Consider the following 27,434-nt stretch of genomic DNA (forward strand, 5'->3'; position numbering starts at 1 on the left):
AGGAAAAGTGGGATAAAAAGTAAGGACCAATAAGATTGTTCCGAAGAATGCCATACCAAAAATTAAAGGAAATGGTATGTTGATAATGAGCACTGACAATTGAATGTAGGTTTTCTTTGGTCCATCCAGGTATGAGCACTTTGAGATCCTTAATTTTTCAGCCAGGTGTAACCAGAACATGGCTGAGAAATTAAGGACCACACGTACATTTCAAAATGACCTACTGGCAAACGTTTCTGCATTTATTCATATCTTGTGGCAAAAATTCTTGTACAAGTATACTGTGAAATAGATACAATTTCTAGCTGACCGGGCTAGCCGAGTGGGTAAAGTACCTGCCCGGCAACCCAAAGGTCGCGGGTTCGATTCCCGCCTCGGGCTTGGATCAAAGTACTGCAAAAAAACCTTGGGAGGTGCAATATGGCCACAGAAGCCGATGCGCCAACAACTATCAAATAAAAAAAAAAAAAAAAAATATATACAATTTCTGTTCATGTAATGCCCTTCATATGATTTAGGTTAAACATTTATGTGACCTGACAATCTTCTGGTGCTTGTGATAGGAGATGCTCAAATGGCACAAAGTATTTGCTCTTCAACTTTTTCTGTTCATCAAAATCTCTCTCTACCAGTGTTTAATTTTAAACGTTTAGGCATGTCTGTTTCTCTAAACATTAACTTAAGAAAAAAACTAAGTTGGTTCATCAATCAATGTTGCAATCATGTTAGCCTGGTATCACAGTTGTTATCGTTCCATTATCATTTTCAAAAAAAAAAAAAAAAAAAAAAAATATATATATATATATATCAGCCAATAATGCCGTGAGACGAAATTGCACACCACATTGTTACCTGGCAATGGTAACAGTGTCGTGTGCAATTTGCGAGGGTTTCCTATCAGCCAATAACAAAAGTTTTATTTATTCAAAAAACTATTCAGATGAATGGAGGCTTCAACAGACATCCATAGATGAATAAAGTTTTCAACTTGATCCATTTGAGTTAGCATTTCTTGACAAAAATTTTAAGGAGATTACGAGGTTTTAATTCTTGCATTACTTGGAGCTTGTAAGGATGGAAATTTAAGTCCGGGTGCAACATTCGTCATGCACTCCTATTGGATAAGTTCAATGACAGTGCACACCAACATGCAGAACACCTTGTACCCCATATAAGAGCAGTCCTGACAGTTGTGATGTTTCCTTGGGTACTTCTAATTCCATCTGGAGGTTTTTATTTGAGAGAGAAGAGTCAGTTCCTTCAAAATTAAGTACCAATGTTTCAATGTCATGAGCAGATGGTATAAGTGATGCTTAACCTTAAAGTGAACTGCAAAATAAATATTAGATAGCCTCATAATGTTCTTGTAAAATGCCTTTAATGTAAAAGTACCTTGTGCATTACTCCACTTTTCTGTGGTTACCAAATGGCACGATGTCGGCAATGGTATGTCGAGTTACGCAATCCACCTCACAATACCGGTAAACAGAAAGCTAGTTTTCAAACAGTTCCATTTGCCTGCCCACCCTCACTAATCTGGTTGCTCTTCTTTGAACACTTTATAAAAATTTGTTTTTTGCTGATGCTGTATAAGCTTGCTTTCTTGCATCATATGCATATGCTAATTATTATTATTATTATTATTAATATCCATATGATGCAAGGAAGCCTGAGGCTTATGCTGCACCAGGAAAAAAAAAAAAAAAGTTCCCGAGTAACCCTGAGAGAGAGAGAGAGAGAGAGAGAGAGAGTCAAAAGTAGAAGGGAATCACCAAGAAAGAGAAGAATGATGATATCCAGCTCAGGACCCTGGGTGTGCCAAGCCCATACTCACCAGATGTGAGCCCCCGGGGTTAACCCTGCACTCCTTCATCAATGTCATTAAGGAAGATAATAAACAGAAGAGACTCATGATCTAAGTCAATGGTGGGCAAATGCGGCTCTTCGTTGAGTTAGGTGCAGCTCCCATTGAAAATTTAAATCCGTTTTTTTTTTTTTTTATTATTTCAGAATTTTTTTCAGTGAATCTTGTTAAATTATAAAAATATAACTAAATAACTAATATTTTGTTATACGGATTTTATGTTGTGTTTATTTATGTCTAGATATCTTGCTATTTTTATTTTGATTATAAATAAATCCGCGCGCATTTACGCTGCTGGCGCCACCAGTGGATTTGTGCGTAAAAATTAACGAGTGTAATTTTTCCTTGCCGTAAATTAATATAATTATTTTGTTTCAATTTCAGACTTTGGAATTAAATTTATTTAAATTGTTTGATAACATGACCTCAGAAAATATCAAAAAACGAAAATACGAACAAGAAAATAGAATATTTCAAGAAGAATGGATAAAAAATTTTGCTTTTATTGACAATAATGGAAAGTCGTTGTGTCTTATTTGTAAAGTGACGAATATTGCAAACTACAAAGTAAGCAATTTACGTCGACATTATGAAGTAAGTCATCCCCACTTTTCAACTCAATATCCATTCAATTCAAAATTGCGAACAGAGAAACTTAAGTCCTTGCAATCTGGTCTTCATAAGCAACAAGTACTCTTGTCTTCTTTTAGTCGCGAATATGACAGAGCAAACGAAGCTAATTTTTTGATAGCTTGGAATATTGCTCGTGCCAAACGTCCATATGGAGAAGGAGAATTTATTAAAAGAAACTTGGAAGAAGTGGTTAAAGTTTTGGATCCAGATAATACAAAACTGCATAAATTGATCGCACAGGTTCCTATGCCATGCCGTACAACTGAGCGTTGTATTGGTGCAATTAGTAAAAATGTTGAAAATAGTTTGATGTGTGATTTGAAAAATTGTACAGCATTTAGTTTAGCTCTCGACGAGTCTACAGACATTCGGGATGTTCCACAGTTAGCCGTTTTTGTCCGCTATGTATCTGCAGACGTAAAATGTGAAGGAAGAAATGTTAGACCTAGTAGCTCTTATTGAAACAACTCGCGGTATCGATGTTAGAAATGCGCTTGATAAAGTAATGGATAGGTTTGAATTGCCTCGTGATAAACTTGTAAGTGTTGCGACTGACGGAGCGCCTGCAATGGTAGGGAAAAACCAAGGTCTCATTGGTCTTTTAAACAACGATCCTAAAATTCCACGTTTCTTACCTCTTCACTGCATAATTCACCGCGAGCATCTCATAGCGAAGTACTTCAAATACGAAAATGTGTGGAAGATTGTTTTGCAGATTTTGAATTTAATTAGAACAAATGCCAAAACACATCGTCAATTTAAGAACTTTTTAGAAGAGCTGCAAGTGAATGACGAAACAGATGAATTTCCCAGTGATTTATTCCTATGGTGTGTTGTAAGATGGCTGTCAAATTACAATGTTTTGGGCCGTTTTGTAGAACTCCTAAATCCTATCATAACATTTACAAAAGAAAAAGGTAAAAAATACCCAGAATTAGAAAATGAAACTTGGCTTTCTGACTCAATGTTCCCTACAGACATTATAGAACATTTGCAAACACTTAATTTGGCTTTACAAGGAAAGGAAAAAAATATTATTGAATTGTCACAAACTGTATTTAGTTTTGAAGCTAAACTTCGGCTTTTTGTGTACGATCTTAAGAACAAAATATTTAATCATTTTCCACGAGTAAAAGCAAATATAATTAATATCAAAGAAGAAAAGTTAGACAAATACAAAGAAAAATTGGAAGAATTGCAAGCAGATTTCGAACACAGGTTTGAAGATTTGAAAAGTGTGAAATCTACATTTGCATATTTTGTGAACCCATTTATTTGTGATATTATTGAAGATGGATTTCCAATTTCTGAAATAATATTTGTTGAAAAAGCGGCTGGGCAATTGGAGTTATTAGAGATGAAAGAGGATCAGGCATTGCAAATGCAGCACAAATCTACTAATGTAATTGAATTTTGGAAACTCGTGCCAGAATCAAAATATCCACATTTAAAGAAAGCTGCTTGCTGTCTAATTTCAATTTTTGATACAACATATTGCTGTGAATCTTTGTACTCCACAATGAAGTTCGTGAAGTCGAAATATCGTTCACAGTTGACCAATCATCATCTCGCTGAATTGCTGCGAACGGCTGTAACAAATTTTATGCCAAATTTCAAAGATTTGACCAAAGGTCTTCGTTAAATGTTATACTTTTTATTAATGCATTTTTATTATTAAAATTTTGAAATAATTATTTTGTATTTTCTTTCTCTTAATTATATTTTCTTATATATGTATACTTTACATAGCACTTAAGGCTTGTGTAGAATATGTAATCATATTAATTAAATTAAATTAAATTTGAATTTGTGTATTTAATACTATGTAACTATGGTGTGGCTCTTTATAATATATGAAAAACCGGAATGCGGCTCTCATTGACTTCATGCGTGCCCACCCCTGATCTAAGTGCTGATTCTTATACACCCATATTGAAATGGGATATGCTAATAGAGGCAAAGATCTCCTAAAGTGGAACTCCTCAGTTGTCGTGAGTTCATTGCTTCAGCCTCTTTACTTACGCTAGCTCATTCTGTTTGGGGTGGGATTTGATGGCACACGCCACAACATAGGAGCGACAAATACATAGGCTTTTCTGCCTTTGTATGTCTCCCTGTCACTATCTTCTGCCGTTGATGTTTCCTGACAACACAGTATGGGATCTTGCAACATTCCCTTGATCCTGTGTGGGATTTGTAGACCTTCCATTTAGACAGTTAGATCTCATGGTGGTCTTATTATAGAATGAACTCATGGATTTGCCAATAAACTGACAATAGACTTGTGAGATCTCAAAGATGCCATCTTCTCCAGCTTTTACTCTGTTTCCCCTCTACTCATCCTGACTTTTATTCTATTCCTGTCCTTTACTATTCCCCCCCCCCCTTTTTTTTTGTTGACTCCTGTTCACAGGGATGAGAACATGGAGATGCCATTGTTCTTATGAGTGTCCTTTACATCATTCCTCCTACTCTTACTTCCCAACTTCCCTTTTTTTAGGATACCCTCCTTTTAATACCTAGGTGTGACTGAAGGCAGCTCTGACAGAGCTTGATACTAGAGTGGCTGGTATCAAGCTCTGTCTTTCTGGCTGCTAGTCCTGCCTCCTTATGGCGAGATTGGGAGCCAGAAAGTAATCTTCTAAGTGATCGTGGCTTCCTGGTTGCTAAGACAGCAGTCATACAACACATAACATCCACTTAAATGCATTGCTGTACATGTGACAGGATTAGTAGAAAATGCTTCTCCAAAAGGATTCCCTCTAATCAAGGTGTGTGTGTGTGTGTGTGTGTGTGTGTGTGTGTGTGTGTGTGTGTGTGTGTGTGTGTGTGTGTGTGTGTGTGTGTGTGCGTGCGTGTGCAGGTTTTCTGTAGACAGTGGTGAAAAGTGAGAGTTTGGTGAAAAGATTGTGAGGTAATTAGGAGCAAACTCAGCATTCTGATGGGCATTTATGAGAGCATGAAGAATAGAGTGGATGCCCTTGGAGGAATTAAAACTGGGGCTCATCAAGCTATCAGCTGCCCAATTTAATGACACAGATTACACTTGTACATCGGGCAACACAGCAGTAATCCCCAAGACAGAATGCAGAGGAGGTCCCACAGGCGGTAGTTATTGTCGATATCAGTGACCGCAGGCATATAAATGTAGATGATGCTGTAGAACACATATAATCTTTTAAAGGTGCGAAAGTTGATATTCTGTACACACTGACACTAATGATATTAAGAGTAGGAGATCTGAGGACTTACTTAACAATGGCAATATTGGCAAAAATTTACAAGATAGGATTACATTTAAAAATGTTTGCAATTCTTCATGGACATTATAGGTGAGAGTACATGTTGAAAGTCTTGTCAATCAGTTCAAGACTGTGCAAGGCTGATGTGGTAGAATTTTTCACAACATGGTCTGTGCTTGACACACCATGTTAACAGGAGACCATGTCTCTTGTTATTTTTACAGGAATGGGATACACTTAAACAGAAGAAATACAACACTATTTGCTGATTCTATCAATGCAGTGTTAGGTGGGTCGGACAACTGCCAACTTGGGATGGAGCAAGGAAACACAGCCTATTAGTCAGTGTTTCCCCACTAGATTGACAAATTTTTAAATCACAGTACTGTTCTCTGCACTGCTTACAGTAGAACATGCAGGAACCAGGAAATGTGTCAGGAATTTCAAACCCTGCTGCAGGTATTCATGTAACAAGTAAATACATGTATATTTGCATGTACACTCTAGGAGCATAGTAAATAAATTTAACGAATTTGAAGTACAGGCAACACCCGTATAACGCGGTACTTCTACAACACAATTTCGTTCTAACACAATTAACAAACTGTGGAAATCCTTGCACAACATGGTACTTATATAACACGGTTAGAGAATTGTAGCAAACTTGCATAACATGGTATTTTTAAGCTTTTATGTGGGTTAGACCTTGCTATTATGTTGGATGTAATTTTTCTACATTTCAATTCTGTTTTGCAAATCTCTGCTGTTGACTCGCTAGTCGTTATGCAAAAAAAATTATTGGGAAATCCTTGTATTTTATTTTGTTGGAAAATTTCCATGTTAGGCTCTGTGCTATTGAACTTGTGCTTGTTTGAGACCATAAAAAATTGTGACTTCAAAGTGTGCAGTTCTTTACTTAAGGTTTTAGTAGGATTATTGTAGTTTTTATTTGATCATTTAAAAATTTTTTTGGGTATGTATTACTAAACTTTGTTCTTAAGAACCATATTGGGATAATTTCTTTGTTGTGAATTAAATTCCAGTCCTAAATTATGCCTAAGGAAAGTAAAAAAGCACCACTCAAAGAAACTTTATTTCTCTAGAATCAAAGATACAAATTTTGGATCATCTTCAAAAAGGAGGAAAAGATATCATATGTTACAAAAAGTTTGAATTTAAATGAAGCAAAAATCCAAACCATAAAGAAAAATCAATAGAAAATTAGAACTGCTGTTGCTGCAGGATCTTTCATTTCTGCAAATATGACAACTTGTCCTTGAGCGCCAATAATTGAGATGGAAAAAGCACTCAGTATTTGGATTGACGATAGCAGAAAAAAACGGACCCCATTAGACAGCAATGTAATTAAACAAAAGGCACTAAAAATTTATAACCATTTAAAAGAAAATGGAGTTTGTTGCCAGTAAAGGTAGGTTTGAGCAATTTAAAAACCATTTCTCATTACATAACATAAGAATTCAAGGGGATAGTGCATCAGCTAATAATGAAGCTGCCAAGAAGTATGCAGAGGAATTTCAAAAAAATTATTGAAGAGCATGGATGCACACCACATCAAGTTTTCAATGCAGATGAGACAGGTCTTTGGTGGAAAAAAATGCCTGACAGAACGTTTATTTCAAAAAAGAGAAAACTGCACCAGTTTTTAAGGCATCAAAAGATCGCATAACATCAATTATGTGCAGTAACGCATCAGGAGATTACATGATAAAACCTATGTTAGTTTATAGATCCTCTAATACTTGTGCAATGAAGGGTGTAAATAAAAACGCATTACCAATATATTGGAAAGCAAATAAAAAATTCTTGGGTAATCGCTGATTTATTTAAAGAATGGTTTCTAAATTGTTTTGTGCCAGCTGTGGAAAACTATTTAAAAGCAGAAAAATCTAAATTTAAAAATTTTCTTACTATTGGATAATGTGCCAGGCCATCCAAAAGATTCAAGTCATCCAAACTTTGAAGTAATGTTCCTACCACCTAAAATCCCCAAGGCTATTATTGTCCACCAAAACAACAACTGCTCCACGTTAGAGATCTGGATGTGACTCGTCGGTACATATACACCTCAGTATACTCCGTCGTACTGTATGCCTCGGAAATTTGGGGGTCCGCGGCCCCTACCAACATCAAGCGCCTGTACTCCGCCGAATACTGGCTCCTTCGTTGGATCATGCAAAAACATCGTCGTCCACCCCAGCAAAGGACAACTGCGATGGCGACGTCACTTCACTCTGCCCGACTTCCAGATCTTGTATTTGAAAAACGCCTTGTTCTCACTGTCAAGATGACAACCGGAATGGTCTCGGAGCCAAGCATCTGGGAACTGTGTGGCTGGAGGATCCCTCTACCCGGACTGAGGTCAGCTCCCACGCTCACAGCTCACTATAACAGACTTGCACTCAGTGACCGCTTTCTCCCCAAGGAGATGCTCCCCACAATCCTTTCAATTGACGGCGACCTCTGTAGGTTTGTGAAGGATCGGAGGTACCGAAAACAGATCCTTAAGAGCCTGACCTTGACCAGGCAAAGTGCACATTGATAAGGGCAGCATAATAATGCCCAATATATTGTAAATAATGTTCAAAGCATGGTGTCTTTATGAATATGTTGTAAATAAAGTATCTTTATGAATATAAATATTAATATAACAATGTAAATCTGAATATCTTTATTATTTCATTGTAAATACTGTGAAAGCATAATATCCTGTAAATAATCTGACACTGATTCTATTTTATTGTTGGCTCTGGGGAGGATGAGCCCGAACTTCGATGTGGGCCCCGTCTCCCCAAGGCTATTATTGTCCACCATCCAATGTAAAACCCCTGGCATTGCTGCTGTGAAAGGTCTATTGTATATACCACGTTTGTATACAATAAAGATTATATATATATATATAACTTCTTTAATTCAGCCATTACATCAAGGTATTTATCTAACTTTAAAATTTGTTACATCAGAAAATCGTTATGATGGATTTAGGAAAAAACTGATTCTGAATCAATTGAAGTGATGGAGGCATGGAAACATTTTTAAATTGTGGACTGTATCGAAATCATAGCTTTATTGCTGAAAGCAGTAAAACCGTCAACATTAAATGTGTGTTGGAAAAATATATGGCCAGAGTCAGTTCGTTCAAAGAAATATGGTCGAACTGGCAGAAAACTGAATAGATGCGATAGTAGAACTTGTTAATTTGGTAGGAGAGGAAGGTTTTGATGATATCGCTACTAAAGACATTCACGAATTACTGATAGAAAAAGATGCTGGCATTTAATGGAAATGGCATTGGAGGTAAACCAAATGAATTCAGGGGATGACAGCACAGATTAAAATTCTGAAGTTCCAAATTTTACATTAAAAAGCATACGGGAAAGCATAAACTTAGCCGAGCAATTACAACCATATTTTTTGAATGCAGATCCTTCGACTGAAAGGAGCACAAAGTTCAAAAGGGAGCTTCAAAAATGCTTAGCTCCATACCATGAAATTTACAAAGATCTATCAAGCAAAAGCAAACAAACTCAGATTACTGATTACTGAGAAGGGAGCAGAAAATACACAAAATCTAGATGTTGCAGAAGAAAGTTCAAAATGTGAGATATTCTGCAACAGAGAAAATGTCCTTTTTTGATTGTGCTTAGCAACAATGAAGAGGAAGAAAATTAAATGAATGTACATTATCTGACATATACGTATCACAGTTTGTAAGACGTTCAATTATTACTATTTTTAATAAAAATTAAGTTTTCCAATAGTTATTAAAAAAAATGGTGTATTTTTGCTAGCTTTTGGAACTTAACCCCTTTTGTGCTCGTTCTTAGTCCCATATAACATGGTTTTGCACTACTGAGATTTTATAGGAACCTAACTACCGTGTTATGCGAGAGTTACCTGTATTGATTAAGTCATCAAATGCATTGTAAGGATATCGTAGACAAGGTGTCACTCAGACATAAAGGGTGGATGCACAATTTGAATATGAGAGGTGAAATGTGTACAGAAAGGAGAGACAATACAGTGAGGGGTTATGCTCTTAGTTAAGAAGCATATTAAAATTAATTGCACTGGCCACTCACATCCATTTGATGTGGGTGGCCAGTGCAATGCTGAGTCAATTTGGTGTAAGCACTGGGAAAACAAAAATGAGAGTAGCAGTGTGTTACAGGCCTAATGACAGTGTTAAATATAACAAACGAATACACAGAGAAATAGAGTGGGCCAGTATATCAAGATGTATTATAATTGGGGGATTTTAACTTTCCAGGTATTGACTGGAGCCTATGGGTTGGTCACTCACACACTAGAAAGACTTTTGTGGGTTTATTGGATGACTGTTTTCTACAAGCAGCATGTTAGTGGGACAACAAGAGAGAGCAATAATCTTGATCTGGTTAACAGCAGTGATTTTTCATGGATTAAGAAACTACAGGTAAAAGACCCACTAGTTGGCAGTGTGACCACTGCCACCCAGTATACTGATGTCTGATTTACCTAAAGACAACTACTGTCAAGGGTAAATTATAATACATTTTTGTTTCATTAGGGTGACTACAGTGGTTTCAGACAATTTTTAAATTATATGCAGTAGGACCAACTGATGATGTTACCCATGGCAAATTCTAAATAGGAAGCATTCAGAGAAGTAATCGTAAATAATACTAAGCCTTTCATACCAATTAAGAAATACTGTTCAAGGTTTATACTTAATGGATATCAGATGAACTGATGAGACTTGTGGCAGAGAAGAAAAATGCATGGCATGCATATAAATTATCAGGGGATACAGAAGCTTATGGTAGATATGAACCAGTCTGTAATTAATTCACAAAAGAGGCTATGCAAGTTATGGCAGATTATAACTAATTGGTAAAGAATGGAAAGAAAAGTAGCAAATTCTTTACTTAACAGTAGAAGGAAGGGGTTGAATTACATTGGTCCGCCTGATGTAGTAGTTTATCTGTTCATGACAAACTGAATAAGCATTTTGCATCTACATTCATAGATGAGGAATTCTTTAGGGAAGGAGATGTTAGAAAGTTTATCAAACTTGAAAAGGGAACTAAATGATTTTGTGACAACTGAGAGGAAACTGGAAGAGAAACTGGTGAAGCTAGATATAAGAAAGGTGCCTAGAGTAGATGGGATCTATCCAATTACATTAAGAGAGGCAGAAAAGGAGGTAAGTAAACCCTTTAGCCATTATTACAAGAGCATCTTTGAATTAAGGGGATCAAAAGGTGACAAGAATAATTACAAACCTATTAGCTTAACTGCTGTTCCAGGTAAAATAATGGAGTCATTGGTTAAAGATAAGAAGCAATGTAGCACCAGCTAGACAGGAATGCAAATATACTGCAATTACAGCAAGCATTTGTGAATGGGAGATCTTGTCTAACCAATCTGATTGGATACTACGATGCAGTAACAAAGGAACTGTATGTAAAAAATAATTTTTATATCATATACTTGATTTCAGGAAAGCTTACATACTGTTTCACATAAAAGACTGCATATAAATTTGAGCAATATGGCATTAAGGTCAAGTTACAGCTATGGATGAAGGGATGGTTGACTGGGAGAAGACAGAGAGTGGTTATTAATGGACACTGCTCTTTGTGGGCCAATTTTATTAGTGGAGCCCCCAAGGTTCAGTGCTGGGCCTATTGTTTATGTTTATATTTGTTAATGACATTGATGAAAGTATATCAGGCTTAATATCTGTTTGCCAATGACACAAAGTTTGGCAGGGTAGTTAATGACAGTAATCAAGGTAAGCTACTGCAACAAGGTTTAAAAAAAATTAGGCAGTGGGATGAGAAATGGCAGTTGAAATTTAACATTGACAAATGTAAAGTACTATATATCAATAATAGCAATTCTGGATTAACATACCAACTGTGTGTTACTACACTCTGGGTGGTGGAAAATGAATAAGGCCTGGGGAAATGTGCAGTCAGATATGAAGTTCTCTGAGCAGTGAAGACAGGACAGTTCGATTTTGTCAATGATAGACAGGAATTTTGACAGCAGGGATTAGGAGGTAGTTATTCTATTGTATGATGCAATCAATGGTTAGGCTGCATCTTGAGTACTGCATACAGGACAGAAAGCCCCAGCAGATCTAAATCCTTTCGAAAGGACTTCAGTTCTGCAAATTGTTCAGTTCTGCTACCAAGGACTTCAGTTCTGCAAATTGGACCATCTGGAGCTTAGGCACCTACGAGGTATTCCGTTTGAGGTGTTTAAGACTTTGAATAGATTGAATAATCACAAAACTTTCTAGCAACCAACAAACTGAATTAACAAATTTTAAATAAATAAAAATATTTATTTTAATAAAATTTAATAAATAAATATTTATTGTAATAAATTTATTTAAAATTTATGTTAAATTTAGTTTGTCGGTCGTTGCCAGAATGTTCTGTCATATGCAATCCAAAGCTCAAGCCTGTTTTCCAATAGATTGAGCAAGTTCAATACTGATAGTTAGAATAAATTCATGGAGAAACAGGTGATGCAGCTTTGACCAATGCTTTACAAGCTTGCTTTTTTTACACGATTTGCCACTAATAATCCTAACACACAATCTTGACAAATTGTAGGGGAATACTTGGAAACTGCCTAGACAACAAATACATGTTTCATATATCTCCTGTAGCTTATCTACATTGCAGGCACAAGGTTTCAATGAAAGTGAATACTCAGTCTTTCTCTCCTCACCTCTAGACCAAGATGCAAAGTGTAATTGTTAGGCGATTTTTTACTGCTGCTAAGATACCCCAGGGGCTCACATCTGGTGAGTATGGGCTTGGCAAACCTAGGATCCTGAGCTGGATATCATAATTTTTCTCTATCTTGCTTTCTTGGTGATTCCCTTCTACTTCTCTCTCTCAGAGTAATGCTGGTTTTTTTTTTTTTTTTTTTTTTTTTGGCTGGTGCAGCATAAGCCTCAGACTTCCTTGCACTATATGGCTAATAATGATGATGACTAGTCATACAACACACATGGCTGGCTACAAAGAGATGCTACATACAAACAACATTAGCAAATTGTAGAGAATACTTTGGAACTGTGTAGATCAGTGGTGGAAATATATATATTTTTTTACTGGATGGCGGAATGCTAATGCAAGGAGTTTCCATCAGATCAGGACATTAAAGAAAAAAAAAGGGGGGGGGGGTATTTTATATATACATTTTTTCTTTTTTTCTGTACTTCTTTATAATGCATGTATAGAATTATTACAAAAAAGAGTGGAGAGTAGTTAATTACTTCATATTTACCAATATTCTAAAAAAACTAAAAACTATGAGGAAGTAAAAACAATTTTTTTACTTTTAATTAAAAATCTTGCAGTTATTCAACACTTGAGCAAAAATTTAAAAAAAGAAAAAAAAAAAATGAAGAGACAAACACAATTTAACGAATTTTTTGTGACTGTTTGTTCTGAACTAAGGACTTTATGTTTAGGTTCAGCTTTGTTGCCTTCAGGTTCACTTTATATTCCAGGTGAGTGTTTGTCACCTGTGATCACATGCACATCTTCATTACAATCATATGTGAAAAAGTTGATTCACAACAATAGGTTGTGCCAAAGCAAGCTGACACAGCCATGGCTGTTCTGAAGCATTCTTCCATATTTCAATAGGTCTTTCTTTCTGCCATACAGAGACTTTAAGATTCACCTGGAAATATAGCTGAAAAACTAACCTCAGTGTGACACCATGCTTTCAAAATCTTTAAACCTGTCATTGTACTCAACAATCAAGGCATCAAAGAACACCTATAAATTCCATCAATAACACCTATACATATCTTTATCTTCACTTCGGTAATGGTAAATAAAAGTGTTACATTAAACTCCAGAAAATCATAACCATTCTACTCAATTGTTCTGTTATTAAAATCATATTAAAATTGAGTAACTTTAGGCAAGTATGGAAAAGGCTGCACTGAGTATCACAAAAGGCTACAGGTTCCCTACCCCTGGCCTAAACAGTAAATACATGTTCCACATATTGCATGTAGCTTCATCCAAGATGCAGGCCTGAAGCTGCCTATGTCTGCAGGTTTTCTGTAGACAGTGCTGCAGCGTGCATTTTTCCAGTTTCAATCTGAATTCTGTGTCAGGGTTTTGAGCATTGAGATGGTGCTCAAAACCCTGACTGATTATTAAAGTTAGTATTAACTCTAATCATACTTTAAATGAGATTCTTTTTTTGCAGGTGATATCCATAAAAAATTGACTATTCTGACAACCTACCCATCACAATAAATATTTTAATAAATGAAAACCATATGCAAACCCTTTACAATGTTCTTTTTCTGATGCATAATGAGTAAGAACAAGGAATACAAACTACATTTCTCAATACTGTTAATGTTATGTTGTAAGAGATTTCTAATCCATTGTCTAACTTTCTCTGAGCTTATTGTTCCCTAGCAACACCCTCAAGCTCCATCTGTTTAAAGCAATCTTACTTTAAGCAGAAATAAAGGGAGAAATAGGGGAACTATGAAATGAGTGTGGAGTTGGGTGCCAGAGAACAATAGGCTCTGAGAATGCTAGACACTGGACTAGAGACCTTTTATGATATGACATCACATTTTGGCACAGGTAAATCTGTAATCCTTATTCTTCCTCATTGTGTGAACAAGAACGTGAAGGGGTCATAACATGCTCATTTACTGAAATATTTATTGTGGTGTATAATGTGTTAGAATACTTTATTTCTTATTAGCATTAACTAATGAGCATTACATGTTTACATGTTTAATTATATAAATACTTACCAGCTAATGAGCAGATACTTTTAAACAAATTTTGAAATCCACACCAAACATCAGCTTTTAGATATGAACTTTTCTCTGATAACCAGTAGTGGAAAAGCAATAACTGAAATTAATTAAATGTAGTGACTGAAAATATGAAATAAGATTTTTATACTAAAAAAGTTAAAAAAGAATTTTAAAATTTAGAGCAAAAATATCAGTCAGATATACAAACCAGAAGCTTTTCTGCTAATATACCACTCATTTTTAATGATGCTTGAAGATCTGATATGTGAATATTATTATGTACTGCAACATGAAAGAGAAATCCACCTATAGATTTAAAACATATTTTAATTGGGGGTAAAAATTATATATATATATTTGTGAATATATATAAATGCATATACATAAAGGGACTGCCAACAATAATTCTAATAATTACACTACATAATGCTTATAAGAATTTCATTTTGCTGTGTATTAAGAATCGGAATAAGAGCATAGCACAGTGCATTTGCATCATTATTCATAGTTGAATTTTCAAAATCACCAAAGGTTTGTATATTAGGCACCATTTTACTGTATCTCATATTGTGAAATCCTTCACAAGTTACCTACACTTCTCTGCTGGAGAGGGAAGTATATTTGAAATATAAGAGATAGACAACTTGTGAAGGATTTCACAACACAAGATACAGTAAAATGGTGCCTGATATACAAACTTTTAGACTGTTTTGAAAATTCAGCTATGAATAATGATGCAAATGCAATATTTATACCATAGTCTGAATTAGAATAAATAATACCAAGATATTTATTTTCTTCTTTTAAGTGGATTAAGCTATACTTCAACTAAGCTCACCACACATTCAACCCTTTTAAATTCAAGTTAAAAATAACATGGATTCAGATTATTTAGATTCTTTGAATATAAAAAGAGTAATTAATATTTTTTATAAACGTTGAGAAACAAAGTTTAATGCGTTTGCTACCCAAATGAAAAATTGCATTAAAAAAAAAAAAAAAATTTTTTTTTTTTTTTTTTGCCTTAAAGCATATATGCATCCATTCAATTGTGGTCAATGAATAAACATTGTTAAAGGAAAAGCACAAGAAATTAACTACTGAGCAATATCGCCAGACTGATTGAGCCACAGGCTATTGCATTACAGCTGGGATTGTGTTTGGTATCAATTGCACTGTAGAGAGGGCTATAAAAAGCTGCATACTTAGTCCACACAACTATATTTCTCCTTATTTTGTGTAAAAAGTGTTTTCCTAATAAAATTTACCCTAAATGGTTGTTATAATGGATCCATACATAGACTGGGACATCAGGACTGAAAAAAGAACAAGGATGGACAGTACACCGAAGCTGATAACATTTTATCAGCTCTTTATAATATGTCATCTGATACTGTAATAGAATTCTATTCAAGTGATGTAGACTTTGAATCTCATTCAAATGCATCTGTTGACGTAAGAACATGACAGACAACATATGCGACATTACTTGGAGTGATGATTCTTCACAGATGAAAATAAATTTACTAAAAAGCAGTGCTTACTTGTTCCAGCACCACAGAGAAGTACCCCAAGGGACACACACAAATATAAAAGACAGTGAAATTGTTAATGTGGTATGTCAGATGGTCATACATCATTGCAATTACCAATTTGGTCTCCATTCAGCAATTGTTACAGTTCGATGTCATTTTTGACATCGAACATTTTTGACTAATTATATAAATATTAATTAGTTTGTCAGATTACTCAATTTAGGAGAGAGAGGAAAAATGGAATGGGTTCTGTAACGAATTAGAAACAGTTGAAGCTCTTTACAACATGTGAATGGGAAAAGGAATCATTATATCAATAATTCATATTTGTAAAATAATAAGAGACGTTTACATAGAACACTTCCGTATGATACTCTCCAGAAATTAAAACGAAAAAAATCGAAAATCTTATATTAGAGTAACAAATAATTAAAAATCAATTTAACGCAATTAAAAATACGAAAATTAATTAAAAGAATTTAATGAAAAAATGGCAAAACATTTTCGTTAATTTTTTCATTAAATTATTTTAATTCATTTTCTTATTTTTAATTGTGTTAAATTGATTTTTAGTTGTGTTAAATCGATTTTTAGTTGTGTTAAATTGATTTTTAATTATTTGTTACTCTAATGTAATATTTTCGATTTTTTCGTTTTAATTTCTGGAGAGTATCATACAGAAGTGTTCTACATACTATATTGAGGTAAACTTCTCTTATTATTTTACAAATATTGATATCAACATAGAACGTATTAAGCATTACAGCTCTGGTTCATACTATCAATAATTCATAAAATTCACAAAAAAAAAAGAAAAGCTATTTATTTAAAAATTTAAAATTTTATTTATTTCTAGAATGTATTAAATGTATTTCTAATAATACAATATAGTATAATATAATTCAAAATATGTAACTACAGTATTAAACAAGAAAATGAAGATTGTGCATTGACCATACGGTGTGGTAAGATTAATTTTTAAATTATGTATTTATAGTAATTACTGTATACGGTAGTATACATGTACAGTATTTGTGTGCATAACTCAGATCAAACCATAACCATAGGTAGGGGAATTGGTTTCGAACTTTACAATAATCTTTTAAAATTCATTCTTTCAGTAGCAGAGCATGTTTTAAAAAAGAATCATGAAGGCACATGCTGATGGTTAATTCACTTTTAGAGTTACATATGGGCTGCACCTGGAATGGATGGGGGGAAAATTATGTGTAACTCTAATGAACATCCTTCAACGAAACTTCTTGCTCAATCTCTTGCTCACAGGTTCCTCTTCTTCATCAATACAAATTTCAGGTTCCACTATGTCTGCAGATTCATGAAAATCCTGAATCACAACGGTCGCATCCACCACAGTTATCAAAACTAATTTCTCTCTAAGTTTCGGTGATGATGCACATCCTCAACAACTTCTATCATTGGACCATTCTTTGTGATTAATAGAAGCATGCAAAGGTTCCATTCATGGCATCAATCAGGGAAAGTGCTTGGACCATTCTTCAAATTGTTCAAAACTGTTGGCGATCACTTTTTCACCATTCCATATTAAAAACATAAAAGCATTGTCTGCAGCACAATGATATTATATTTTGCTTTCAATAAAATTGTTTAATAGCATTTTTCAATAGTTTTCCTTAAACTACAGAATGACACTTTGATCTAAGTGCAATCATTCTTCAGTAGCCAAAGAAACGATGTCTACGTGGCAGATACTCAACACGAAAAACAACCTTTTTTCCATACAAATTTCTCCTTCAAATGTAAGCATTTGATCCGGTAGAAACTTGAAAAAAAAAAAAAGTTCAGCTTTGATAGAAATGAAGAAACTAAGACTAGAGGAAGTCAGCTTAAGGGAATTAACATAATTATGTAAGTCAATGTATGTGAAAGAGGAACAGCAAGAAGATTTTAAGATGATAGTAATAATACCAACAAAAAAGAAAAGAAAAGCAATGCAATGAAATGTGAAGATTTTAGAATGATAAGTTTGGTATTATTGCATGCAGCAAAGATGGAGTAACAAATGGAGTAACAAATGGGAGGGCAGTTTGATTTAAGGAGGGGGTGGAAACAACAGATGCAAAAGATGTGATGAGAATGTTGGCAAAAAGGCATCTGGAAGTGAAAAAAATAAGTATGTACATGTTTTATAAATTTGGAGAAGGCATTGATTGGATAAACAGGATTAAATTATGGATTGTGGAAAGGGAGTGAATTGGAAGGATAGAAGAGTAATTAGAAGATTATATTGGGAACAAAAAGTAATAATTAAGGTAGTGCAAGATAAAACTAAAAGTGTAGAAGAGGTGTGTTCTCTGTTCCCAACTTTATTAGTATTAATATCAAATAAAATAAAATTTAATTAATTTAAAAAAAATAAATAAAATTATATATAAAATTAATAGTGGCAAATGATGCAAGCAAAAAAAAAAAAAAAAAAAAAAAAAAAGAGAGGGAAGGGAAAAAAAAATAAAAAATAAAAAACTTTCCACAACATGTTCATCCCTTTTAACAATTTCTTTAGTTCTTACCAGAATTTATACAAAATACCTGCCTCTAGAACACTGGATAGAATTTTTTTCAAACAATCAACTATCCACAAATTGTCTTATCATAAGTCATCAGTTTATCTTACATCCATTTAGGTCTAAGCCTTAAACAGTATCTCTTAGTTGGCACAGAAAGTATAGTGGCTTCTAATTATCTCCCTGTATGCTTCCTATTTACAATTTAATGTTGGTAATATTATCAGCTGGTCCCACTGTATAGAATTTTAGAACTGTCTGAGACAACTGTAGTTCACCTTATTGAAAGCAAAAGTCCTTTCCTTTGCCCTCGACAGTAATTACATCTTTAAGTAAATCAATCCTAATCAATACATTGTGATCACTGCCAGCTAGTTGGTCTTTTATTTGTAGATTCTTAATGCAGGAAGAATTTATTGAACTGCTGAATCAGATTTAGACTATTGCTTTCTCTTGCCCTCTCTATAACATGCTGGTGTATAAACAATCATCCAATAAATCTACAAAAGTCTTGCTACTTGTGAGTGAGCAACCTACTAAATTCAGCCAACATCTGGAAAGTTAAGTCCCCCATTAAAAGACATTCTGATCACAATCATTAGACTTATAACGTACTCCTACTATCAATTTGATTTTCCAAATGCTTATGCCTCAACACCAAACTGGCTGAACATTGCACTTTTCACCCATGTCCACTGGATGCGCTGCCTTTGATTTTATGTGATTCTTAACTAAGAAGAATCCCCCCCTCACTCCTGTCCTATCTATTCTTTCTGTACACATGCTTGGGACAGTATTGCATCAAGTGTAATAATCAACTGCTTCAGAAAGAGTGGCTTTGGAGAGAATATCATAGAAAAACATGGTCCAGCAGACAAATGTGATAGCAACATTCGTCTGCTGGAGCAAACAAATGTGATAGCAACATTCGTCTGCTGGAGCAAACGAATGTTTGGTCTTGAGCAATGAATTGAGGAATTTGAAGGAACATATGGATTTTGTTGGCAAATTTGAAGGGTTTGTGAAGTTGGTTGAAGTTTTTGTTACAAGCAACAGCAAAAAATGTGTTGGTCTGCAGTATCATTGATAAAGAAAAAATTATTGCATTTGTTAATGTCTGTGCTGTAGTTAGTAATGCATATAGGACAAAAATTGTGCAAACATCATTGGATTATTTCTTTAAATTAAATTAATTTATTAAAAAGTTAATGATTTGTATGTCTTGTTTTATATTAAGATTGTAATTCTTTTTACTGTGATACTAAAATATTGTAAATATATATTGTACTCGTACAATATTTTCATTTCTGTTAATTGCTTTTCTCTTAGTTTATCTTACAAATAAAATAAAATCATTAAAAAATGTGTTATTAGACAAGGTTTTTGTTTTTATTATTTTAATTTATTTTTCATTTATTTTTGATGATATTATTATTTATTATTATTCTTAGATATACAGTGGAATCTTGACTTATGATGACATCGACATCCGATATACCTTCCATATGATCGTTTATTTTAAGGACCGACGATATTTGCAGGTACCAATAGCTGGAATGATACATGGGTGGAAATTTTGAGGCGTGTGGCACAAGGAACATCACTTGTACGATTGTTCTTAACCAATTAGCATCTTTTTTATTGTTCAATGCGTGGAACATCACTTGTATGATTATTTCAGATCTATGATGATCTGAAACTTAAAGCTCCATCAACCAGTGGCAGTACTGTGCACTCTGAAGACTTTAAAGCCATCAGAGGCTGGCTTGAGTGCTTCAAAAAAGGGCAAATATCAAAGTGTTGAAAGGCATGGGGAGGCATCCAGTGCTGATAAAAAAGCAGCTGACACCTTTAAAATTGAATTCCAAGAGTTTGTTGATCAGGAGGATTATTTTAAAAACACCAGGTTTTTAACATTGATGAAACCAGCCTCTTCTGGAAATGAATGCCCAGGAGTTTGTTGATCAGGAGGATTATTTTAAAAACACCAGGTTTTTAACATTGATGAAACCAGCCTCTTCTGGAAATGAATGCCCAGGAGAATGTATATCACTAAAGAGGAGGCTAGTTTATTGGGAATAAGCCTTTGCTTGTGTATCACTCTAATACCCCCAGAGTATTTAAACAACAAAAGGTCAACAAAGGCATGTTGGGAGCGTTTTGGTTCAGTAACAAGGAGGCCTGGGTTACGGGATATGTCCAATGAATGGGAGCTTGAAGTTTTCTGTCCTTCAGTGAAGAGTTATCTTGAGAAAAATAAGCTTCCTGTGAAGGCACTGCTCCTGCTGGATAATGCACCAGGCTATGATCCCAACCTTGTTCAATCTCTTGAGGCACAATTTGACTTTGTTCAAGTCAAATTTTTGCCACCCAACACCACTCTTCTTCTTCAACCAATGGACCAGCAAGTGATTGCAAACTTCAAGAAAACCTACACCATGAAAATGTTTGCAAGTTGCTTTGCAGCAACCTCTGGTGAAAATGCTGTCACTCTCAAAATTTTTTAGGTCAAATTTCAACATGCTGGATTGTGTAAGGCTGATTGTAAGTTCTTCCAATGATGTTTCCACCAGGTGCTTAAATTCAGCCTTGAAAAACATCTGGCCTTAATTATCCATAATGTTGATGGATTTGAAGATGATGGTGCTTCGACAAATGATACTGTCACTCTTGAAAAATCAATGGGTCTGGAAGTTGGCGAAGAGAATGTGGAGGACTTTACTGATGCTCATGGGCATGAGCTAACAACAGAGGAGCTACAAGAGTTGGAGAAAATTATGGAGAGTGACACTGGAGAGGAAGAAAATGACACCCAAAAAGTGCCAGCTGAAGAGTTGAAGACTGTCATTTCTTGTTGTGAGCATTTAAGAGAAGTGATAAAAACACTCTGACATTGAAAACACTGAACTCATGATGTGCAAAATGGAGGATGAAGTCATTTCTTACTTCAAAAAGCTACAAAAAAGTCGTAAAAAACAGTCCACTTTGGGCAGTTTCTTTGCTAGTAACAACAAGGACATCTGACGCTTGATATAGAGTACCACCACCACCACTATGCCACCATTGATTTCATAAGCTCTGCACTTCAAGTCAAAGGTAAATGTTAATTTATTGTTTGTTTTTTTTTTTTTTTCATTTTAAGATGTTTTATGACTATTTTTATCACTAATTTTTAACATGTAAGAAATATCTATTTTATGTGTTGTTGGGGAATGAATTGGTTTCAACTTGCAATATTTTCAACATATGATGGGTTTTATGGAACGAATTACCATCGGATGTTGAGGCCCCCAGTGTACAAAAAAAAAAAAAAAAAACCAGTAAAATTTTGACACTTTGGGGAATCTCAATATTACAAAATGTGAAAATTTATTTAGGTCCCTTGAACGTTGTATTAACGAGATTTGAGAGGTAGTAACCATGAGAACGTTTTTGCTTTGGGGGATCACCTTTAAAGTAGCAGTCACAGAAGCCATAATGCATACATACAATTAAGAAAATATTAGCACTAGGAGGAGGATGGTGGGATGGATAAGCAGCTGAGAAGTTTAATAGAGCAGAAAAAGATAGTTCTGGAGAATTACAGAGGGATGAAAAAAAGTAACTGAAGCCCATAATAGCTGTATGTCAATCCGTAATAGCACCATAGAAAGAATTAGGTGAAGGCTGATTATGCAAAAGCATCACATAAAACAAGGAGTTTTTTGCATGTGTGAATAGAAATAAGAAAAGAAGAAATCATACTGGACCCTTATGTAATGGATAGGGAAAAGCCTTAGATATGTTGCTAATGAACTAATGACCTTCCAGCGTAAGGAGAAACATCAGTGAAGCTGAACAGTATGAAATTAGCAATACTGAAATTATAAAAGTTATAGAAATTATTGTCTATTGCAAAAACTTTCAAGCATAAAGGCAGGTAAAATCCCTGGGTTTGAAGGTATATACCCAGTAATTTTGAGGCAGGCGATAAGAGCCATTAATATTAATTATGAGGATGTCATTGGACTGAGGGGAGACTTCTTTGAAGTGGAGAAGTGCTAACATATTGCCAACTCATAAAGGCAGTAATAAATGAATAACTACAGTCTGGTCTCAGTGGCAGGTTGTTGTTTGGTTTTTTTTTTTTTTTTTTTTTTAGGAGCATTAGCAACTAAGGCCATATTGCTCTGGGATATGCGGTGGTCATTCCCTGACCTTTCCGCATCCTCCGTATTTGGTGGTGATGGGCTCGAACCCCGGTCTAATCAAGCAGCGTGTGCTACGCACTGCTGCTCCTTCCCACCTGGCTACGAAGGCGCCTCAGTGGCAGGTAAAATTATGGAGGTGGTAATTAAGAATTAAGTGCAAGAAGCATCTAGGGAAAAAAAAAAAAAAAAAATGGTATTCTAAAGGAAAACACAGCATGTTATTGTAAAGGGAAAATCACATTCAGCTAACCTGGTTAGCTGTTTCAGCACAGTTACTCAGGACTTGAGCAAAGAATTTGACTCTGCATCACACAACAGGTTATTGTATAAGCTGGAACATGCAGGCGAGATCATAAAATGAATTGTAGGATGGCTCCAGGACAGGAAGCAGAGAGTCATGATTAACGGTGGCTCTTCAGACTTGGCTAGTGTTAGAAATAGGGTTCTCCAGGATCAGTGCTGGGATGCTGTTGTTTCTGATTTCCTTAATGATGCTGAAGAAGAGATACAAGGAGGGTTGCCAATATCTGCAGATGATATAAAGATTAGGGAGAGTGGTTAAGGCATTGTACTTTCAGGACAACTTGGACAAATTTAAGGAATGGGCAGAAAAAGCGGCAACTATGCATTAATGCTGCAAAATGCAAGTTTTGTATTTTGTACTTGGGAAACAATGATACCATAATAACTTATAAACTAGGAGGAGATGAATTAGAGAAGGGGAGGGGAGGGAGGAAGGGGTGAATTGGGGGTTCCAATTTAGGAAGAGCTGAAGTTCTCCATTTAGTGCAGACAAGAAACAAGGAGGGGGGGGGTATCCTATCAATGATTTAATGCATTTGCTAGTGGAAATAGGGTGCCCATAATGCCAAGTATAACATGTGAGATGGCACTCAGAATACTGTGTATAAGTATAGTGACCATACCTAAAAATATTATCAAGCTTCTTTAAAAGGTTCAAAGACTTGCAACATGTTTTATGAGAAAAAAGAATGCCCATATAAAAGAAAGCCTGAATATGTAGGCCACAGAGCTGACTACTCGCTATCCTCAGAAAGAATCTGGCTGAGGTTTATCAGATGTGGAGCGGAGAGAGCAAAATGAATGAATGTGAAATTTTCATGGTTATATATAATACTAGAACCATAGGCTATAAATTCAGATTATAGGGGAAGAGTTTTACACTAGATTATTGAGAGTTTTAGCCAGCAAGTTGTTAATTTCTGGAAATTAAAGGATCAGCCACTGCCGCTGCTCTAGTACTTAGGTCTCTATCATTATGGTTTACATACATAAATATTGATGTTCCAGCAGATATACAGAGTTATCCCATCTTATTTCAGTATACCCATATTTCATACTTCATATAAATTTATAAAAGTACATTGACAGTATTTTCAATGTACTTTTATATAATTCCAAGTATTTTTAAATACAGCAGGCCCTCGATTTAATGGACTTCGGATTTAACAGACAAACAATTTCTGTTCTAAATGAAAAATTTAGAACCAATTTAATATCTGATAGCGTCGCACATCAGACAGGACATCTGTCTGATGTGCAATGCTATCAGACAGATGTGCTGAAAATTCCTTCTAACAAAATAAAGGCTGTTTTACTGCTAGATAATGCACCTACTCACCCTAATGCTGAGAGGTTAGTTAGCAGGGATGGGAGATTTAAATGTATTTTTCTTCCTCCTAACACTACTTCACTGATACAGCCGATGGATCAGGGTGTAATCGTTGCATGTAAGAGGTTGTATAAGAAGTTTTTGGAAGAGGTGATGGTTGTTTTGGAAGAAACAGAAGATGTAGAAGAAGATACAAGAGGCACCAGGACACTGAAAAATTTACATGCATACAACATCAGATCTGCTATCATCAACTTAGCAGCTGCGTGGAAAGATACGAAGATTATTACCTTGGCCAATGCTTGGAAGAAGCTGTACAGCGTAGAACCTGATGTGGATGTTGAGTCGTCTAATTTTTGGGAAACTCTTCTGGGGGTCGGCAAAAAAATGCAAAAATGATGAAGGTGACCCGGGCTATCAAATTTTTTCTGAGGGAGAGAGTGCAGAAATTTTTCTTCATGCAGAACAAGAGGACAATGATGATGATCACCAAGACAAAGGATCAGTTGCACCTCATCCTAAATTGTCTGTTATAAGACAATATTGTTCAACATTTAGGCCTAAATAGTTGTCAAATGAACTAATGAGACTCGTGGCAGGGAAGAAAAATGCATGGGATGCATATAAATTATCAGGCATATAAATCTATCACAGAAGTCTATGATATATATATCACCTAGTCTATTATCAAGTCACAAAGGAGGTTAGGCAGGCGAAGGCAGATTACGAGAAATCTTTGGCAAAGGATGCTAAGAAAAACAGCAAGGATTTCCTTACTTATATAAACTCTAAAAGGAAGGGGCTGAATCTGATTGGTCCACTTGATATCGATGGCTCGACTGTTGATGATCCTGCTCAGATAGCAAACAAACTGAATGAGTATTTTGCATCTACATTCACACATGAATTATTAAGGTTTGAAAATGCCACAAGGTTATCGAATTGTAACAGGGTGCTTAATGATTTTGTAATAACTGAGAACAAAGTGGGGGAGAAATTGTTGAAGTTAAACATAAGAAAGGCACCTGGGGTGGATGGGATCTATCCAGTTATATTAAAGGAGGCGGCAAAGGAAGTAAGCAAACTTTAGCCATAATTATGAGAGAATCCTTGGACTCAGGGGAGGTCCCCACAGACTGGAGATGTGCAAATGTGTCCCCAATTCACAAAGGGGGATCGAAGGGTGACACGAGTAATTACAGACCAGTTAGTTTAATTTCTGTTCCGGATAAAATAATGGAGTCACTGGTTAAAGATGCACTGCAGGATCATCTAGACAAGACTGCAGCAATAATTCAGACACAGCATGGGTTTGTTAAGGGAAAGTTTTGACTGACAAATCTGATTGGTTATTATTAGCATTAGCATTAGTAGAGGCATTTGATGCAAGAAAGCAAGCTTATGCAGCATCAGCCAAAAAAAAAAAAAAAAAAAAAACAAATAAATAAATAAAAAATAACCACTTCTACTTCACCCCTCTGTTCGTTCGAAATACCTGTCCAGTTGAGCCTTAAACTTATTTAGGCTATCAACTTCCACGACAAGGGATGGAAGTCTATTCCAGCAACCAACCACCCACTGGCTAAAGGCAAATTTCCTCACGTCTATCCTACATCTGTCTTTCCTCAATTTGAATTTATGCCCTCTCAGGTGATTATTCTGAGCAAGAGGAAGAATCCCATCAGCATTGAGCATGCTCAAACCATTCAAGGCTTTATACACCTCTATCAGATCACCTCACTGGTGCCTAGTCTCCAGACACTGTAATTTGCACGTAAGCCTTTCTTCATAAGAGCACCCCTTTGTTCCATTCACTAATCTTGCTGCCCTTCTCTGTACTCGTTCCAGCATCTCTACATCCTTCTTGAAATGAGGCCTCCTGTATACAGTACTCTAGGTGCAGTCTGACCATTGCCTTATACAAGGGAATAATCACCTCCTTATCCCTGCTAGAAAAATTCCTATATATCATCGATAATACACCATGAGCTACTCTTGCAGCCCGTCTGCACTGCTCAGAAAACTTCATATCTGCCTGCACAACCACCCCCAGGTCCCTTTCATTCTCTACCACTGTCAGTGTAGTACCACAGAGTTGATATGTTGCTCTGGGGTTGCTGTTTCCCATATGTAGTACTTTAGATTTGTCAATGTTAAACTTCATTTGCCACCTCTCAGCCCATCTGCTCAACCTTTCCAGATCCTGTTGCAGTAGCATAGTGTCAGTAGTGTCCTTGACAACCCTGCCAACCTTCGTATCGTCTGCAAACTTGGACATTAAGCTTGATATACCATCATCAATATCATTTATAAATACAGAAAACAATAATGGACCCAATACTGAATCCTGAGGGACTCCACTAATAACATTAGTCCACGATGAGCAGTGTCCATTGATTACCACTCTCTGTCTTCTCCCCCTCAACCACCCCTTTATCCATAGCAGCAATTTGCCTCCAATGCCACACTGCTCCAATTTGTGCAGCAGTCTTCTTATGATGTGGTTACAAAGGAACTGGATGCAAAAAATAATTTTGATATCATAAATTTGGATTTCAGGAAAGCTTTTGACACTCTTGCACATGGAAGACTACTGTACAAATTGGAGCAGAATGGTATTAAGGGTAAGTTGATACAATGGATAAAAGGATGGTTGAGTGGGAGAAGACAGAGGGTGGTAATTAATGGGTGCTGCCCTTCGTGGACTAATGTTATTAGTGGAGTCCCACAGGGTTTGGTGTTGGGTCCACTGTTTTGTATATTTATCAATGATATTGATGAAGGTATATCAGGCTTAGTATCAAAGTTTGCAGATGATACAAAGGTTGGCAGGGTTTTTAATGGCAGTGTGTTACTACAATAGGACCTAGAAAATTTGGGCAGATGAGCTGAGAAGTGGCAACTGAAGTTTAATATTGAAAAAATGCAAAGTACTGCGTATGGGTAGAAGTAACCCCAGAGAAACGTACC

General features: G+C 35.5%; 1 protein-coding gene across 1 annotated transcript in view; it reads right to left on the bottom strand.

The window, feature by feature from the left end:
• Positions 1 to 27,434, bottom strand: part of Rab3-GAP (Rab3 GTPase activating protein) — a 606,356-nt gene that overhangs the window by 153,721 nt on the left and 425,201 nt on the right. Inside the window, exons 21-22 of the mRNA XM_090376553.1 lie at positions 14,772 to 14,869; positions 14,558 to 14,660 (exon numbers count right to left, since the gene is read on the bottom strand). Of these exons, the coding sequence (XP_090232679.1) occupies positions 14,558 to 14,660; positions 14,772 to 14,869 (201 nt within the window). The remainder of the gene's footprint in view (positions 1 to 14,557; positions 14,661 to 14,771; positions 14,870 to 27,434) is intronic.

The sequence above is a fragment of the Mastigoproctus giganteus genome, chromosome 6, assembly GCF_048544385.1.
Source record: "Mastigoproctus giganteus isolate SK-2022 chromosome 6, ASM4854438v1, whole genome shotgun sequence".
Classification (NCBI taxonomy): domain Eukaryota; kingdom Metazoa; phylum Arthropoda; class Arachnida; order Uropygi; family Thelyphonidae; genus Mastigoproctus; species Mastigoproctus giganteus.